This window comes from Myxocyprinus asiaticus, chromosome 12, assembly GCF_019703515.2.
Source record: "Myxocyprinus asiaticus isolate MX2 ecotype Aquarium Trade chromosome 12, UBuf_Myxa_2, whole genome shotgun sequence".
Classification (NCBI taxonomy): Eukaryota; Metazoa; Chordata; class Actinopteri; order Cypriniformes; family Catostomidae; genus Myxocyprinus; species Myxocyprinus asiaticus.
In genome coordinates, this window is record NC_059355.1 from 48,074,112 (window position 1) to 48,094,069 (window position 19,958).

The 19,958-nt window shown below is 38.7% G+C and overlaps 2 protein-coding genes across 3 annotated transcripts in view; one reads left to right on the forward strand and one right to left on the reverse strand.

The window, feature by feature from the left end:
* Positions 1 to 19,958, reverse strand: part of LOC127448955 (nuclear factor of activated T-cells, cytoplasmic 2-like) — a 357,327-nt gene that overhangs the window by 146,646 nt on the left and 190,723 nt on the right. The window lies entirely within an intron of this gene.
* LOC127448951 (neuron navigator 1-like) overlaps positions 1,366 to 19,958 on the forward strand; it is an 81,437-nt gene continuing 62,844 nt past the window's right edge. The window contains exons 1-3 of the mRNA XM_051711949.1: positions 1,366 to 2,263; positions 10,487 to 10,589; positions 16,433 to 16,798. Of these exons, the coding sequence (XP_051567909.1) occupies positions 1,633 to 2,263; positions 10,487 to 10,589; positions 16,433 to 16,798 (1,100 nt within the window). The 5' untranslated portion in view covers positions 1,366 to 1,632. The remainder of the gene's footprint in view (positions 2,264 to 10,486; positions 10,590 to 16,432; positions 16,799 to 19,958) is intronic.

The following is a 19,958-nucleotide window of genomic DNA, read 5'->3' on the forward strand; positions in this document are numbered from 1 at the left end:
GCCCTCAAGAACAGCATGTCTTTGGTCAAGTGTGTGTGGACCCCCTGCAAAACAGATCAGTGAAGTCATTGTATCAAACTGGTCAGTTGTAGCTAGCTGGTTATGGGCGATTCAAAAGAAACAGTTCACCTAATAATGTCATTTCTGTCATTGTATTCAAGTTCTTGATGTTCCACCCATATGACTTTCTTTATTCTGTGGAACACAAACAGAGATGCCAGGCACAATGTTAGCCCTAGTCACCATTCAAACTTATTTTGTGGATAAAATTCAAAAAAAGGGAATGGTGATTGATACTAACATTCTGCCTAACATCTCCTTTTGTGTTCCACGGAAGACTGGGTTAACACATAAAGGCTGCCAGAAACTGAATTTGTAGCATGCTGTTACCTTATTTACAGCATCAGTGTGCTTTGTGCATTGCAGTATGACAAGACACGGCCATTTTAATGTGTGTTGTGATGTAGGTAACAGCGTTGCTATAGTGACAGCTTCTCCAGTGAAGCATTGCGGAGTACTCCAGAGAGAGATGTGTATAGAATATCATGAACAGTGATGCTAGGGATCATCTAAAAACAACATATCAGTTTATGAAGTGCAGCTTGATGATATGAGATAAGGTTGCAGTAATGGAAAACATCTGGTCAGATTTTGATGACTTTTTATGGATTTTCTTTTTATGGATTGATTTTATGTTTAATTATTTATATTTATTTATGTCATTCATCCATTAATTCATCCAAGCAGCATTTTCATCAGATTTAGTTTGAAATGCACAGCCTATTTTTTATTTATTTATTTATTTATTTTTTTGCAATAAACATATTTAAACATCTTTAAAATAAGATACATTTAAAGCAAATGTTCCTTAACCAATATATATATATATATATATATATATATATATATATATATATATATATATATATATATATATATATATATATTATAAATTGTTTTACTAAATGTATACATATTTCATTTTGTTTGATTGCCAGAGAGAGAGAGAGAGAGAGAGAGAGAGAGAGAGAGAGAGAGAGAGATAGATAGACAGATAGATAGACAGACAGATAGATAAATGGGGGAGGGGTAGAACAATAGAGATGGAGAAAAAGCATGTGAAAATATTAAAAAAAAGATGGACTGGATTCAGTTTAGATTCAGGCTTTGCAATTTGTCATCTCCCCCTAATATCTCACACATTCTGCTGAGGCCGAGAGACGCACAGGAAAATGCAGCCGAGAGAGAGAGAGAGAGAGAGAGGGAGAGCGAGAGAAGGGGGGAGGGGCCGTTGTTGCATTCAACACTGTCATTCGGGTGCTGCATGGCTCAGCGGCAATTCAGTTTGGTGAAGGGAGGAGAGAAACGAGAGTGTGAGAGAAAAGAGGAGAGAGAAAAGAAGAATCAGGGCGGCAGCTGCTGCAGCCTGACTGGAAGGTTCAGGGACGAAAGGAAAAAAAGGAACTGACAAGAAAGAAAGAGCTGAAGAATCATCTTGCTCTATGGTCTTGTTCCTGTGTTATCTGGCCCTAAATGCGTTTCGACAGAGGAAAACGCTTGGGGGTTGAATAAAAGTCAGGGAGAAGCAGAGGACATCAAAGTCTGAGCTTGCAGGAAGTCAAAGGTGTGGGCATGGCTGCCAAGAGAGGCAAGTCTGGCATGCCACAGAGCGTGGCAAGGAGCGAGCTGAAGGTGTACCGTGTTGGCAGCACTGAGGGTCGCATCCCGGTGCCATCCAACCTCCGCAAGCAAAGATCCCTGACCAACTTGGCCGTGCTGACGGATGCTGAGAAGAAGATGCAACTCTATGAGCCCAAATGGTGTGACGATATGAGCAAGGCTGCCTCGGGCCACCTGAAGATGGGCAATCCCAAACCAGTCAGCGGAGGAGGGTCAGGTGGTACCCAACTCTCACGCAACCTCTCCAAATCGGACCATTCCCTATTCCAGGGCAAACCCAAGTTATTCACCCCGCTGGCAGCACCTGGGACCTTGGGCAAGGGCCAAAGTCGGATCCCTCGGGGCCCTTACGCGGAAGTAAAACCCCTTAGCAAGACATCCGATGATTGCAAGTCTGACGACGATATCCTTTCCAGCAAAGCCAAAGCGAGTGCAAAGAAGGGATCTGTTGGGTTTTACGGGGACCCTGAAGGCAAAGGTCAAGGTGAGGAAGGAGGAGATAAACCCTTCCTCAAGGTAGACCCAGAGTTGGTGGTCACGGTACTTGGAGACTTGGAGCAATTGCTCTTTAGTCATATGCTTGGTGAGTATGACTTTGCCTCTTTGCACCAACCTAGTCTTATAGAATCACATTACTATACCTATAGAATCACATTTGTATTTCGTAACCAACTACATTTACAAGTTTGTTCCATAGTGATCAAAATGTGTGGTAGCTCAACTGATAGAGTGTTGCACTTGTGATGCAAAGGACCGGGGTACGAGTCCTGAAGAGCATGCGAGTTGACATATCCACCACAAAATGACGCGGTTTCTTCCGCAATTGCGTTTATCATCTCACATTTGTTTTTCATGACACTGTCGGTTACCTAAAGGTTTAGGGTAGGGAGGTCGGTTTTGTTGATTTCAAGTTCGATAGAGTATTAACCTTAAAAAGCGCAACTGTTTGGGAGAACAATTTAACAATTTATTTAACGTCACACAGTGGACATTTCACCTCGGAACTACAGCGATATGTCTAAGGAGCCACATAATATCATTTTAAGAAAATTATGCTGCAGTCACAAATTTTTCATGAGATTTTTTGCACAGTCTGCAACTTAAGGGGCGTCCACATGACTTGCGTCACTATTGCCAAATACATTGAGCTATACGGAGTGAAGAATCAGCGTCAGCATTGCCCCCAGCGACACGTTAAGTTCTCTGAAATGCGTTTTATCTGGAGGTTAAACCGGGGCTCTCCATCCACACTGCCTTTTTCAAGCATTTTCCAAAAGTTGCTCATCCACACTGAAATGTATGAAAACACTTAAATCCTCTTACTGCGCATGCTGTAAGGTGCCAGGTGGGCTGGTTTGAGTATTTCTGTAACTGCTGATCTCCTGGGATTTTCACACACAACAGTCTCTAGAATTTACTCCGAATGGTGCCAAAAACAAAAAACATCCAGTGAGCGGCAGTTCCGTGGACTGAAACGCCTTGTTGATGAGAGAGGTCAACAGAGAATGGCCAGACTGGTTCGAACTGACAAAGTCTATGGTAACTCAGTTAACTGCTCTGTACAATTGTGGTGAGAAGAATATCATCTCTGAATGCTATTTTGAGATGTGGGTTGGCGCTGTTTTGGCAGCATGAGGGGGACCTTCACAATATTAGGCAGGTGGTTTTAATGTTGCGGCTGATCGGTGTGTATATATATGTATATATATATATATATATATATATATATATATATATATATATAGTGGTGCGGGACTTACTTTTTATTATAATGAAGCCTGAAATACACATGGGACTTCTATTTTGAAATGTCTGCGCTTCCAGTTGTGAACTCACTGACGGATGATTCGCTGAGAAAGTGACTCTGATTCAAACTGCTTACCTGAGCTCCTGAGTTCACACCCTCAGTTCTTTTCAGGGAATTCATTAAAAAAAAAACCTGGTTCAAAACAGTCATTTGGTCACGTCTCTCTCACACTGGGTTTGTTGTTGTGTGCGGTGCAGCGAGCTCATCAAAACAGAGTGGGTGAAAAGCGGCTCGAGACACACTGACGGTGCGCACTCTAAGGATGTACTCAATAACTTACAAGATGATATCTGACGAAACTGCATATGAACGCACACAACCCGACTGTCGCCAATGGCGGCTAGATTTTAAATGATTGTCGCAATCAGCTATTTTTGGTCGCATTTGTGACCATTTTAGTCGCAGTCTGGACCCTGCCTTTGAATCATACTTTGCCATATATATACAAATAATTTGATGATGCTGTTATTTTATTGGATTATCTACAAAAAGATTGCATGATATTCTATAGAGAATAAGGCTTGTTATAGTTTGTAAGGTGTCATGAGGCAAACTCAGTTGCAATAATCAGGAAGTATGTCAGTTGCATTTGATATAAAAATCCCATATTGTTTTTTTGTTTTTTTTCCCATCCTCTAAAGACAGCATGTCCTATATTTGTGCATCATTTCTCAAATGGATGACCTCTATTTTAAATTGTATCCAGACTTAATAACCAATTCCATGATGTGGATTATTGGAATGTTTGCCTGGAATCAAATTTTCGATGTTTCCTTTGCACTTACATACTTGCGTTGCGTAAGTCAGTACGGTTAAGACAATGTAAATCATTGATGAGTTAATAGGCTTATGATGGTAAACTAATGACCTGTATTATTAAAATGTGTTGCTCATCTCCTGATAACCCTGGTCAATATCCAAAAGTAATGTGTAGATTATTCATATTTGAAATGTAATTTGTAAACGGTTCTTTGTAGGACAGGTAGGAAAAGGAATTTAAATCTTTTTAAAAGGATTTGCAAACTCATATCCTTATATTTTCCTGTCCTGTAGGCATTATTCCTTGGTAATACAAGTTCTAATAAAGATTACACAATATCAAAAAACATCAAGTAAGAATCAAAACTTCCTGCATGAATTTCAGTTTATCCAGTAAGATCTCATTAAATTCTTATTGAATTCCTATTAGGTTCCCTTTGAGTCAGTTTCAGTTATGATCCAATAGGTTCATACTTCTTTAGAATTGACATTTAAATACAGTGTAATTACCACAGACACTAACATAACAGCATTTTGAGGTTCTCTCTGTCAACCAGTCACTACTGAAGTGCAAAATTCAGCATAACTCCATTAGGAAAATGCGACTGAATCTAGGACTCTAGGATACTTTAGAACTTAATGAGCTACAGGGCAACTTTTTCATGCAGGAAAACATGTATCACAAGATCTCCCTACGAGTGCTCCATTGATTCTCAGTATTAAAATATAATCTTTCTTCTAACTATAATCACCCGCAGAGTTTATACTCATTTAAGCGTTCTGCATAATAAACCTCTGCACAATAGTCTGCCCTATGAGCTTTTCTGTAGGACTATATGTGGCACACTGCATCTGCACAAATTCATACTATTTTTGGTCACAAGACTGAATTTGAACTTAGAATGAAACATTGGTTTCCTCCGTACATTCACAGTTGCTGTTGTACTGTTCAGCTGTACCAGGGTCTAAATCTATGGGAAAACCAGGCTTAAAATATCTGTGAGGGACAATAGTTTGAATTGAGGAAGAGTTGTGAAATATAAACACGAGGCCACATTTGGTGTCTTTGTGCATTCTGGAAATGAGACGTAGGAAGTATTAGGATGGCAAGCAAAAGCAAGTGACTATAGAGATATGAGAGGTTCAAGCAGAGGAGCAGGGAGCCATTCACTACATTTATTAGCTCACTGTGATCATGTTGACATCTATAACTGAACTAGACACTGACAGATATGGGTTTTTCAATGGCCAATACTAATACCAGTATCTAGAGAGCAGTGTATACAATTCATATTAACCTGTTGATGTGTACTAGTAAGTTGTTGAGCTATTTTTACAGAGTGTCTATTTGCACCCCGGTGTAAATAGCATCTGCCACACAGTGCAGCTATTTGCACTCCAATAGTCTGGTGGAACCACAGAAATATACGACAAACTAACCATTAGATATTGCTGCAGTGGCGTGGGGTGTAAAGACGGTGTGTGAATGTGTACTGCTGTCTTAGCGACCGCGATTCAAATCCACGTTTTGTCCCACTCTTTTTCCCATCCGATTTCCTCTTTCCACTCTTAACATTTCCTTTAGTACTACTTAAAATATTAAATACAAATTTACATAAATGTTGATTTCATCGCAGTGATTTGGTCACGGTGAATGTCGGAGAGTGCAGAGAAAGGTTTTGATCAGGAGGCGGGGTCTGTCGATCGCACTCGTTCCCGCGTGAACCAAGGTTATTTTTTCTAAGGTAAGGTTATGGTTTGGTTTAGGGGTAGAGGTTAATGTAGTTTGTCTGTGGGATTCTAAATAAACACAATAAACACACTGCAGTGATGCCCATACTGTATGTTAGCATTTAAATATGGGTGCAAATAGCATCTGCCTTTTTTTATTTAGTAAGAATACTAGTAAGTTATAACATTTTTTTACTAGAAATGAATAATACTAGTAAGTTATCAACCTTTTATTTTATTTTGTTGTTTTATTGTTGTTTTGTTGTTTTATTTTGTTGTTGTTGTTTATTTTGTTGTTTAAGTTTCTACTCATCTTCAACTGAAAAGTTTACACCTTATTGTCTTGATGCCTTATTGCCTAGTTTGTTAGAGGTTTTTGGAATAAAAACCGTAATGATAGCAAATGAGATGTACACAAAATTATGGAACATTAAATTAACACCTAATGTACACAACCTTTGCTCGGAATTAACCCATATCTATTAACAAGGCCATTGTCTGCCAAAAATGTATTGTTGGTAGATTTTGGAACTTACACAAGAGAAATTTACCACTTCTTTTAATCGGCCAGTTATAGTAGGTGCAGTTACTGGCCAAATATTGACAGATTAATCAGCCTGACCAGTACAAACAGGTATCAGTCTATTAATACCTGCACCTATGCTCGCATCTGAGGCAGTTGCCCACTTTGTGACCCAAATATCCTGCAGAAGAATATTAAAATATTAATATAATAAATATTGTCATCTTGTCACCTCATTTACTAATACCACCATGCAAGTCTCTCTAGTGATGTTATTAGCTAGAAAACGTGTTAATTCCGTCATGGGAATGGACTTGATTGACATGAGATATGTATTGTCCGGTAAGCTCTCTCTCTACAGTATGTCTGTAAAGCAGTCCAGTCGTTAATAACGTCAGGGCAGGCGCTGTGCCTAACTGCAGCATGAGATTGATTGGCCATGCTGTTGACATGCTGACTGGCGCCCGTGCAAAAGTTCTGGTCCTCATTGCTGCTTACTGTATTCTGGCCAGAAAAAACGGCAACAGGAATAGACCGTCTGACTGACATGTAAAGCAGCCAATCACGGTATGTTTTGTGTTTGCGTGTCATTTAGGGGCAAGTTAATCTGAAAGAGATTAAACCACACTAATAGACCGGCTTGAAAAGAAATAATTTATATAATCATGCAACAGTCTGTATGAATGGTTCTACACAAAATACTGAACAAAAATCTGAAAATGTGGATAGACTTTGTGATCATAATTTCTGCCGGTCCAAAACTAATAAGTACTGAGTGTAACACAACCTTGAGTCAATGACATTATATATATATATATATATATATATATATATATATATATATATATATATATATATATATATATATATATTAGTATCAGCCTATTTGTAAGGTTTACACATTCCAAATTCATAACAAACTTCCATCAAATTTAACTGCATAATCTTTAGCAAAATTAAATTAATTAAACTTAAATTAAATTAAGTTTTATTAATTAAATTTTGTTAAAGATACACACGTTTTCATGTTTTAATGCGTTTTACTTTATGGCCTTTTTTAATAATGTTTTTTTTTTTTTAAATGCCATAAATGTTTTTCAGAAATGTATGAAACCACCATGGACAAAAAGATTACATTTGTACAAACTGAAAACGTGTGTTTAAACAAGATTATATATATATATATATATATATATATATTTCTTATTTTTATCACCTCGGACAACCTATTTGTCAATGACCCCTTTGTTTCCAGGCAGACTGGTTAAAAAAGTGGTGTGCTCTTAAGGTTAATTTATATTTACTGGGCTAAGATACTTTTTTTAGTTAAAAATTATGAAGAAATGCAATTACATTTTTGTTCTGCTAAGGTGTTTGTTCAGTGAGATTTTACTCTTCGCACACATCCCTGAAATTCTAAACCTAAGAGAACTTGGCTAGTCGAAGAGCATTGATGACTGGTTAAAACTAATCATGGACATAAATTGGACGTGACGTTCTTTATTGATTTATTTTGCTCAATGGAATCATTTTAAAACCATGCCGTGCGTAGTATAAATGCAGGCTTCGTTCTCCTAGGGTGCTTGAGTCCGTTCAGGATAAGAAAGTTCAGCTTCTTCCATTGTGTTACTTAGGCTTCGCTTACGGAAGTTGCGTAAAGCCAGCCGATCTGATTGGAACTGGCGATATCCGTCAATGCTTGCCATTTCTGTGTGCAGTATGCATCAGACTAGATTAGAAGAACCAGAAATATTAGTGTCATTTGAAGAACACAACTTTTATCCTTTGTTCTCCTCATTTTCTTAATGGAGGTGATGGAGTGATATAAGGCCATCTGGGTCTTGTAATCTCATTTTTGTGTTTGGTTCATTTAATGCTGTCTCTGAGGTCCATGTTGAAGAGACTGTAAGCTCTCAGCGAAGCCCCGTGATTGATTTAGTCTAGACATTTAACCTCTGCTTTGCTTCAGTTGGTTCACCTGCTTTAGTTTTTGTTATTCAACTGTAAATGAGTCTTGTTGTAAGGCTTATAACAACACATCCAGTTTTCAGAAGGCCTTTAGCATGTCCTAATAACTTAAAGCTGAAGTGTGGAATTTCTTCTGCCACTTGCACCACCAAACGGAATTACAAAAATAAACATGGATTTCAAACAGCTTTCCGAATACACCCTTTATCTGCGATTGATCAAAGTAAGAGAAAGTTCCGTCCCACACTCAGAGGCGCATTAATGCATGGGCTTACCTGGGCTTAAGCCCAGAGCCCCCAACTCCCAGGGTGGCCCCATTTGCGGCGCCTGCCACCCTGTTCTCCCCGTTGACTGTAGATAACAGTGAAAGCCAGTCAGTCTAGTTCATGTCTGTCTAGCCCACGGCCCACTCACACACACGGAGCAATACTGAAAATGCCACAGAGAAGCAGTGTTTACATTTTTGGGGGAAATCAGTCAACAAATGGTCTACTTATAAAGTAATTCTCTCTGCATTTTAAGCTGGGATGGAAGAAAGTATTCGAGAAAAAAAAAAGTACACATATCAGCTTTAACAACTGTTGATTCAGATTCAGATTTTTGACAATTTTTAGAAATATGGCCATATCAAATAAAAATAGACATTATTAACATATGCAAATTTATAAAACATATACAAAAATGTGTCCATGGTTTTGCATTACTGTCGCAGTACAGTGGTACAGATTATATCAGATGGTAATACCATGGTACTTTGGTAATATTCATATACAGGGGTTAAATTGTTCCTGCACCTTCGATTCCAAAAAGAACAAGAAAAATGCACGTCAGTCCATCCCATTTATTGTATTCTCTGATGTGGTTTTTGTTTGATCGGTTTGACATATTCCGTCTCTATTTAGCGAGTGTACTTGTTCAAAAATATTTCAAATTCATTATGCTTCGCTCTAGTCAGTTGCGGATGCTGGTAGAGGCAGAATATGAGAGCAGCACGAGACAATGCTGCCCTGCATCCAGAGGTGCGTTCCGCTGCTGTACCGCGCCGTGGACCGATCTCTGTTTCAGAGAATGGAATCAACTGCTCACCCGTTTCTTAGATCCACTGATATGCAATTTAGATTTTGCTTTGTTGTTAAAAAACTGTATACACACAGGGGTTTTGAATCCGGAACCACTCGCATCCAAAGCAACAATAACATTGATCAATATTTCATTCAACTTGAGATCAAAAGATCACTCGACCAACACACTGTAAAAGGTTTCACAGTTATATGTATATTTATGTGTGTGCATACTCAATTAGTGTTGAGTGGGATAAATGTAGTGGGATTGACTAGTGAAAATGCTTCTTCACACCACAGTGAAGAATTTTAAACTCTTTCATACTTTAATGCAAATGTTTTCATTACAATTTGAGTAAAAGGTAGTTGTGTAGAAGGTGTTTGTTTCCCCCATTAAGAACAATGTGCATTTACTTTTAAATTATAACATAATTAGATTAGAAGTTTAGCATGTTCTATAAGATGACCCCCAACCTAGGGCAAGAAGAAGGTAATCTGATCTGATCTGATTTTTTTATTTTTTTATGTATAAAATACATTTAATGGCATTCTTAATCAAGTTTTTTTGACATCGTAAAACACTTAACAAAATGTAATTATGTATTTTCGTAATTAAGGTAAATAATGACAGACAAATCATTATCCCAGTAAAATTTATTCATCTAAAAGAAAAAAGAAAAAACGTCTATGAATGACACCATACAGGCATAATAATAAATCCATGTTTAGACACCCATGTATTTTGTAAAACTTTCTTATTTATTTTTATTTTTTTATGGAGGGTTGCCCCACTTCCAAAATCCCAATTTGACCCCTGTTTATATACCATAGAATTTACTGGTACTGAAAGGTATTACAATGAATTGTTTTCCATGGTATGTTTTATGGTATTGCAATGGAACGTTTTAGTAACAGGAATGTTTTTGAGATTTATTTATTTATTTATTTATTTTGCAGATCCAGAATCTCAAAGGAAACGGACAGTTCAAAATGTTCTGGATCTCAGACAGAATCTGGAGGAAACCATGTCCAGCCTGCGAGGAACCCAGCTCAGCCAGAGGTGAGTCAGAACCATACCCTATATGTATATGGTATTAAAAATAACAGCCAAACTAATTCATGACATGAGTGTTTTCCGACGCATATGGTTGCCTTTAAATGAGTTGTACAACTGGGACAAAGCACCAACTGATGTAGATCTTTACACACATTTGTTTCACAAAGACAATTAATGGAAACAAAGTTTTAAATTATACAAAAGGGATTACTTCATCAATAACCAGACACTCCCACATTTTTGGGGGAAGTTGCCATGCTGGTCATTCAAACACCTGGCAGCCAAACACACAAATACACTATTAAACACTTAACATCAATGACTAAGAAGGTAACTTACTAGAAATTAGCAGTACACTACTAGAAATTATGGTCCCACTTTATATTAGATGTCTTTATCAACTAAATACTAATATTAAAATACATAAAATGCTATGCATTTATTGTGTAACTACTCACAAGACTCACATTTGCATCTACTGAGGTTAAGGTATGCTTTGGTTTAGAAGTATGAATAGGGTTAAGGTTTAGGGTTAGGTTTAAGTTACCAGTGTAATTACAGATGTAATTAAATGCATGTACTTTAAATGTAAGTACAATGCAACAACACATATTTAAATAATAGTACATTGTATCAAATTTTTAAATACATAGTAGTTACAATCACCTTGTATAAAGTGGATCTGAAATCATTGCATTTCCTGAAGAAAATGCATTCCAGTGTTCTAGGTGGTTGCGTTGCCAGTTGTTGTTAGTATTCCTGTTTGGTTGCTAGGGTGTTTAGGGAGGTTGCTTGGGGATTGCAAGTTGGCTTGATTATTTTTTGGGTGAATTAATCCTTTAACATCAGTAAGAACAGTTCAAAGAAACATATACTGTACAGTTTTAGCAATGTACAGTGGATACGTTTGCTCAAACATTGTAATGCATTTTTTATTGCATTTATTATGCATTTTTATATCAGACTGCCGAGCCTACAACTAATGTACCCTCCATTTTAAAAGCAGCTCCTCTTCTTTACGACCGATGAGCTTCCAAAGCCATGATGGCGCAGACTTAAAAATGATTCATACAAGAGCAACCAGACACCACCCACAGATTTACCGCCATGCTAATGTATTTGTGTGTCATGCCTCAGCCGTATAAACTGCACTGTAATGTGATTCTTCTGTTATTTTTTATGTTCTGCAAGAATGGGTTACAATGACTGAAAATAGCAGACTGTAGTCTGATTGTCAAAACATGACAATGAAATTAATGCATCTGCTGAACTAAAGTATATGCTTAGTCTTTGTTATTGGCACAATGTATGCTTGAATAGGAAAACGCTATGAACAACCAATACGTAACAACCAAGAGGCCATTCACATTGAATGCGTACTTGGGCTAAGAAAAGCTATATGCAGCACTGCGAATGGAAAGCGAAAAATATGTATTTTTAGTTCTTTTAACTTGACATGGTGTCAAAAAAAATGGGGTGGTCTTGCGCGATAAGGCACAACAGTCAAAGATGTCTGTCGACCACATATTTACCAAATTAAAAAACAGAGCAGATGAATCCAAAAACATGTTCGACGTTTAAGACCGAAAGTGTTCTTGCACTAAAAAAGCTATACGCAACTAATGGAACAGAACGCAGGTGTCTCGAGCCGTGTTTTTTAAAAGACATGTTTTCAAGGTCTTTTACCTTACCAGCGAGCTTACGTCATCCCTCACATGAGCGCACATCACAGAGATGTACGGAAGTGAACATTTGTAGTTAAAAAGTATATAAGTATTGTTTTAGTTCTAAAAATAATCAATCGTTTGCGTTCATAAGAACTTTATTTGTTGACTGGAGTCATGTGGATTATTTTGATGCACCATAAATATGCATTTTGGACCGTCAAAAAATGGAGGACATTCACTTGCATTGTTTAAAAGAGGAGGCCTGAAATGAAATCCTAAAAGTCTTAAATTCTGTTTTGATGAAGAAAGAAACTCAGATACATCTTGGATGGCCTGAGGGTGAGTAAATTATCAGCAAATTTTCATTTTTGGGTGAACTATTCCTTTAATAATGAGCTAAAAATACTCAGAACCCCCAAGCAACCACAATCCAGACATGCTCTTGCGCTAAAAAAAAAAAGAAGCTCTACGCAGCATAGCGAATTGAATAGAAACGGAGGTGTCTTAATACATGTTAAAAGTTCAATTGTTTTTTTTGTTTTTTTTACTTGACGCATCTTCTAAAAAATGTGGTGGTCTTGTTCGAGACAGCACAATGATCAAAGATGTACGTCTAGCACATAGATAAACAAATAAAAAAACAGTGCAGATGGATGCATAAACATGTTTGGTGTTTTTGACCCTTAACAATTAGCTAAAATACTCAGAACCCCTTAGCAACCACATAAGGCGCTGTTCAGACCGAACGCGTTGTTGCACTATAAAAGCTAGATGCTGCGCAACGAATGGAACAGTAGGCAGATGCCTCGAGATGCATTTTTAAAAAGTTCAAGTTGACACAGGGACTAAAAAGTGTAGCATCTTGCACGAGACACGGCACAGCTGTCAAAGATGTCCGTCTAGCGTATGTTTACATAGAAAAACAATTAAAAAACAGTGCAGATGGATGCAAAAATGGGTTCGGTGTGAACGGTCCTGAACAATGAGTTAAAAAAACACTCAGAACAACTTAGCAACTGCACAGCAACAGTCAGGCAACCACTCACAACACCCTAGCATCGTGACAACGACTTTTGGACGGTAAAACACCAACCATATTTTCTTCAGAAAATTTAAATATCTAGTCTGCTTTTGCCCGTAAAGTCCTTGTCTGATTTTTGTGGTGAATAAAACTGTACTATATACAGATCAGGGGTGTCCAAAGTCCGGCCCGCGGGCCATCTGCGCCCTCCGACTGCTCCGATGCGGCCCGCGAGAGTCTTTTGAAATAGAACAGAATTAGGCCCGCTTTGGAGAAATGATCTGAATTTCATATTCTGGGTACTGGATGACCCTATCACGTGCTGCCGCTAATCACAGCGCATAGTCTACGCTAGTGTGTTCTGTGTCGTCACCAGCTTCATCCACTGGCAGAGTTCAACGGGAGTTTGGAATACTCCTTATTTCCAAGGATGAAGTGCCCCGCAGAAAGAATGATGCATTTCTTAAAGGACTGACATCAGATTAGATACTTTACTCATGTACTTGTTCTTATTAAAATGTCCCGATACCTCACATCATACAACTGAATAGAGCTGCTGTTGTGTGAGCGGCTGAACAGTTTATTGAGCGTGTACAGAGATGCACGAACCGAGCATACTCTTCCAGAACGTCCTCTGTAGCACTGGGAAGTATACTGAAATTAATTGGTCCATTTTGGTATTTCGTTGAAACAAAAAACAAAACAAAAAATATTCACGGGCTTCCCAGCACAATTTGAGTGAGGACATACTGTACTGTAGAAGAGAGCGCTTAAAACACTTGCACATGCAAGTCTACAAAATAAAATGAAGCGCAATAATTTTGATCAAATTAAAGACGTATTTGTAACGCAAGTAACAACAGAACAGAAGTTATAATTGTATAGCTATGAAGAGCAGTTCCTTGAAAAATAAAGAGTAATTCCTTGCATCACTTCATAAAGTGATAAAATGTAATCTGATTCTGTTGATTGTGATGGGTCACACCCAAGACTCAGAAGCAGATCTGTATGTTCTTTGCAGTGCCACTGAATGGACGACAAAAAGATAAAAATGTGAATAAATGAGTATAATATTTTGTATAAGACACATCACTGTACCATTATAAAAGTTCTTTGTGAGTGAAATACCCTATCCTTTATTTACATGTAGGGCCTACACAAGCATACCATAGAGCACAAATTATGATTAAAACTTGCATAATATTAAACGTACAGTACAAAGATTATGCACAGTGGCAATCTAGTAGCTTCTAGCCATTTTTTTTATTATTACAGCGATGCGGCCCACAGCACCTGATTTTGTTCTGCATTTGACCCCCAACCAAATAAGTTTGGACACCCCTGGAGTAGTGACTGCTTTGGCTTCAAGTAGGACATGATGTGGTACTGAAAGAGAATGGAAAAGCAGGTCATGAGGTTTGGGAGTGACTTGATGTCAGTTGAAAGTTTCAATTCAGAGAAATAAGGCTACCTGTGTGTTATTTTTAGTTCTTCTGTGACAGCATGGCGAAATAAAACATGTATTCTGACTTGAAGCTGCCATGCAGCCTTCTAGCTTCAAACCAGGTCCTCTGCTAGTATTACCAGCTGCCCAATGTGCCAGTAAGGCTGTTTGATAGATACATTCACACACAAGCCACATGTCCAGTACATTTATTCATGTTAAAAAATCCTCTGATCTGTGCTGCATAAAACAGACACATGCAAATAGGAAAGTAAAATCACAAATTAGATATCTTCCAATTGCTGCTTCTACTATCCTATCCACAGCTCTATACTCTTACTGTATGTCAACAATTGTAGGACTAACCAGATGACCAACTGACAACAGAAAAAATGACGACTCACAGTTAAATACATCAGAGGTCCCAATATTGACTTTGACCAAGTGACGTAGTATCACCTGCATAACACAAACCAAATTGTCCTCTGGTAACTGAGTAACACTAAAAGAGTAACCCACTGCCACTGCGTTTGACCAAATATTTTGGATCATGTGTCAAACCACAATAATTTTTTCTGTTGTTCTAGGGTTTAGAAGCATCTGATAAATTATCCTGAGAGAATTAGGTAAAAATAGCTGCCTTATGCTCATGTGGTGGAAGAAACTGTTACATTATTCATTTATGCTGGTGCATCCGGTTATGCAATCTCCACCCTTAACAGAAGAGTTTCTACCAGAGATGCAGATTGGCTCATGCATGCTACTACACCCCCTTTTTAGTAGGACGTGAGTTCCTGTAGCCCTGATTAGATTCAAAAATGTCAGTGAAACCACTAGCATGCCTGGTCACCATCATATCCCTTAGGAAATGAGATCTCAATAAGATATCTCGTTTGTGTGCACCACCAAATGGTAATGGTATTGCAAAAACTTTTGATCAAACAAACAGATAGTCCCGCCTCCAACTTATACTGTACCACTGGTCGAGTCAGTGTTGTTGTGTCAGGCTGGACGGGCCACTCAAGCAAACAGAGGAATATATATAGTGCTACAGAGACACAGTGGTTATGATTTTTGAAAAAATTAACCTACAAAGGCTTATTTACCGTATAGTTGTCCCGCATAATAAGCCGTGATAGGAGAATTGTATTGCAACATCGAAAAGTTACACATTCTAGCTTAAATAGAGAGCAAGTGGAGACTCTCTAGAGAACAGTCTAGTTAAAGCCTCATACGTGTCTCCTCTAGAGTTACAGAAGAGATCTCGAAAATGTCTCAAACTGATTCACCAAGATACCATAAGTCTGCAATCAAAAATCAGAGATTCCATATGAGCTCTAACATTTCTGATCATATTTTTCCAAGACCAGATTATCTGGCTTGTCTAATTTTTGTCTAGTTTTATTTATCCATTTTAGGAGAAACATCTGTGAAAGTGCATTCTTTTAAATGAAACAAATAAGGTAACTCCGTTAAGTCTCTGAGCCATCCTGGTCAACTTTTCTTCTGTTGTGTTTTGGATGCTGGTGTTAAATGTATCTTAACCAGCAAGACTTCCTTGGTCAAGCAGCTTCTATAAAAAAGCCATGCTGGGTGACCAGGTTCTCCATTTAAGATTTGTTGGTGAACAATATGGCTATGCTGGTCCACCATAAACCATCAAAGAGAGTCCATATGAAAGCATCAATAACCCTCTTTCTCTCTTTGTCCACAGCTGTGTGGACAGCAGTGTATGCTACGACAGTGACGAAACCAATGCTCGCAGCGCCTCCAGCCTCTCCAACCGCTCCTCACCACTCTCCTGGCGCCACGGGCAGGCCAGTCCCCGCCTGCAAGCTGGCGACGCCCCTTCCTCTTCTGGCAGCAGCTATTTGGTGGGCACCAAGTCCTCGTCCCAGTACACTTCTCACACGATGCCCGCTCGCTGTTCTAGCCGCCTCAGCCACACATCACGCAGCAAGTTTATCGAAGGGCTGGACACCGGCAAAAGCAACCTCAAGTCTGGATACCTGAGTGATTCTGATTTACTCAGCAAGAGTCTGAATGACGACGACGACGATGACGAAAATCTGGCCAATGGGTGAGTGTCTGGATACGCCGAAAAACGGAATGGCTGTTGCTTGTTTGTGTTTGTTTGCTAAATATATGTTGACCAGTCAAATCTGGACACAGCCTCGTCAGGCTGGTCTGTTTGCTGGTTTTAGAGGGGTCTGGGCACTTGAAAGCTGGTAGACCAGCTGAAGACCAGCTTTGGCCTGGATAGGAAACCAGCTAGACCATTTTAAACCAGCTAAGACCATCAAGCCATCTTAAGCTTGTTTGAGTTGTTCTTTTCACCATGGCACTGGAACACTTAATGGAACACATTCATTAAAGGAATAATTCACCCAAAAATGGTCATTCTCTCATCATTTGCTTACCTTTGAGCCATCTCAAACTTCTTCTGCAGAAAACAGATGAAGAATTTTTAAGGAATGCAAGTCCATAGGGTCCTAAACTTTTAAAGAAGGACATAAAGGCACCATAAAGGTAATCCATACAACTCGAGTGGTTTAATCCATGTCTTCTGAAATGATACGATCGGTTTTGGGTGGGAAACGGACCAAAATGTAAACTCCATTACACTTGTGCAGCTGCTGTACACATGCTCCACATGCAGCATTCACGAGGAGGTGTAATCGAGCTTCAAATTTCTATAGTGTCAAGGCGACTGCAGATGCCAAGATTTATAGTGGAAAAAGTAGTTACAATTTGGTTCGTTCTCACTTAAACAGGTCGTATCGCATCAGAAGACATGGATTAAACAACTCGAGTCATATGGATTACCTTTATGCTGCCATTATGTCCTTTTTTGGAGCTTGAAATTGTTTGACCCCATTGACTTGCATTGATAAAAAACACATTACACATCCTTGAAAATGTCTTTATGTTCCGCAGAAGAAAGAAAATCATACGAGTTTAAGGTGGCATAAGGGTGAGCAATTGATGAAAGAATTACCATTTTGGGGTGAACCATTCCTTTAAGTCTAACATGAAGTATTCATAATGGTATAATGTCCAGAACGGGGACTAGGAGTCACAGTATAATTGTTAATCTGCAGTGTAAGTACACTAGATTAAAAAGGCTGCAGTGAGCAGTGCATCAAAGAGGAGGCATGATAATTAGTCACATTACAAGAGAGGCCTGCAGTGATGCTGTAAATGATAAAAGGATGCCCTCTGGGTCGGGCATACACAGCAACCTGAGAATTAGACAACTACCAGTGTATTCCATCAACAGCATCTTAACATTATTAGAAGAGGATGTTCAAACTTGTATACAGGAGGATCTAAAAACTTAAAAGTAACATAGTGCTGAATATGTAACGTATTATGCGTTTGCTGCAGGTGATTTGCACTTAATGAAAGCATACAGCAATGAAAGTCACAATTCATGTCCTTTTGCAAAGTCGAGGCATCTGCCAGGTCTCAGATTATTCAGGTAACTTTTACAGTATGCCCTACTGTATTTTTCAGCATAGTTTGCATGCCAAGGAAGTGACCTTGTGTTTGTCCTGGGCTCTATCAGCACACAGCAGCGGCGAGTTTGACAGCAGGTGTCTGATTCCAGGTTCTCAACCATCATGTCTCATCGGACTCATTTGTGAGGATAGCCTCTTTTTACCGCCCTTGATTGTCATGTTTTATGGTTGCTATCTTGTTTCTCTCTACCTAAAGAAAATGAAATTATCACAAAGCTCTTGGCTCATTGCCACAAACCCAAACACACATCAAATGCATTTCCGGATGATTAAATCCAGGCCAGTTCTCCTGGGCGGGAATAGAGTGTTATCTGGGAAGCTCATGCACAGGGATTTAGAGAGTGCCGCATGATGGTGGTGTTATCAAACCCAGCCCTCATTCTTACCGATTAGACTGACCAACTATAGCAATGCAGAATCAGGGTAATGGGCACAAATCCATGTGTGCCTATCGGTTCATGCTTTAACCGTTAATTACTTGGTTTATACACAAAATAACATCTGTCCTTTCTGTACAACTTCCATTGATGACTATTTTCATGCACTCTGGCTCTGCCCACAAGTACAGCACTTTTGGTCGGAGGTCATGGACAGGCTGTCAAAGATTCTTGGCCTCGGCATCCCTATGTGTCCCACAATAGCTTTGCTTGGAGATATGTCCGCAATAAATATTCCTAAGCAACTCAAACCACTCAATTTATTCTCTCTGACTCTAGCAAAAAATAAATAAATTCTACTTAACTGGAAAGACAGAACAAAACTTTCAATAAATCAATGGCTAAATCTGTTAACAACACACTTTAACCCGGAAAAATTTACAGCACCCATAAAATATAATGATGTATCCTTTAAAGTAACCTGGAACCCATTTTTCAATACCTACAGAACTGATTCCTCTACCGCCCCCACTACCATGTATCAAAAACCTATAAGTAATACTGCAATGTATTCCATTTTATTGATTCAAATGCAGTGTGTCACCCTATGTACAGTTAAGTCAGAAGCTTACATATACTTAGGTTGAAGTCATTAAAACTAGTTTTTGAACCACTCCACAGATTTCATATTAGCAAACTATAGTTTTGGCAAGTTGTTTAGGACATCTACTTTGTGCATGATACAAGTAAAAAAAATTCCAACAATTGTTTACAGACAGATTGTTTCACTTTTAATTGACTATATCACAATTCTGGTGGGTCAGAACTTTACATACACTAAGTTAATTGTGCCTTTAAGCAGCTTGGAGAATTCCAGAAAATGATGTCAAGCCTTTAGGCAGTTAGCCAATTAGCTTCTGATAGGCTAATTGGAGTCAATTGGAGGTGTACCTGTGGATGTATTTTAAGGCCTACCTTCAACCTCAGTGTCTCTTTGCTTGACATCATGGAAAAATCAAAAGAAATAGCCAAGACTTCAGAAAAAACATTGTGGACCTCCACAAGTCTGGATCATCCTTTGGAGCAATTTCCAAATGCCTGAAGGTACCACAATCATCTGTACAAACAATAGTACGCAAGTATATATGCCATGGGACCACACAGCCATCATACCACTCAGGAAGGAGACGCATACTGACTCCTAGAGATGAATGTAGTTTGGTGCAAAAAGTGCAAATAAATCCCAGAACAACAGCAAAGGACCTTGTGAAGATGCTGGAGGAAACAGGTAGACAAGTATCTATATCCACAGTAAAACGAGTCCTATATCGACATAACCTGA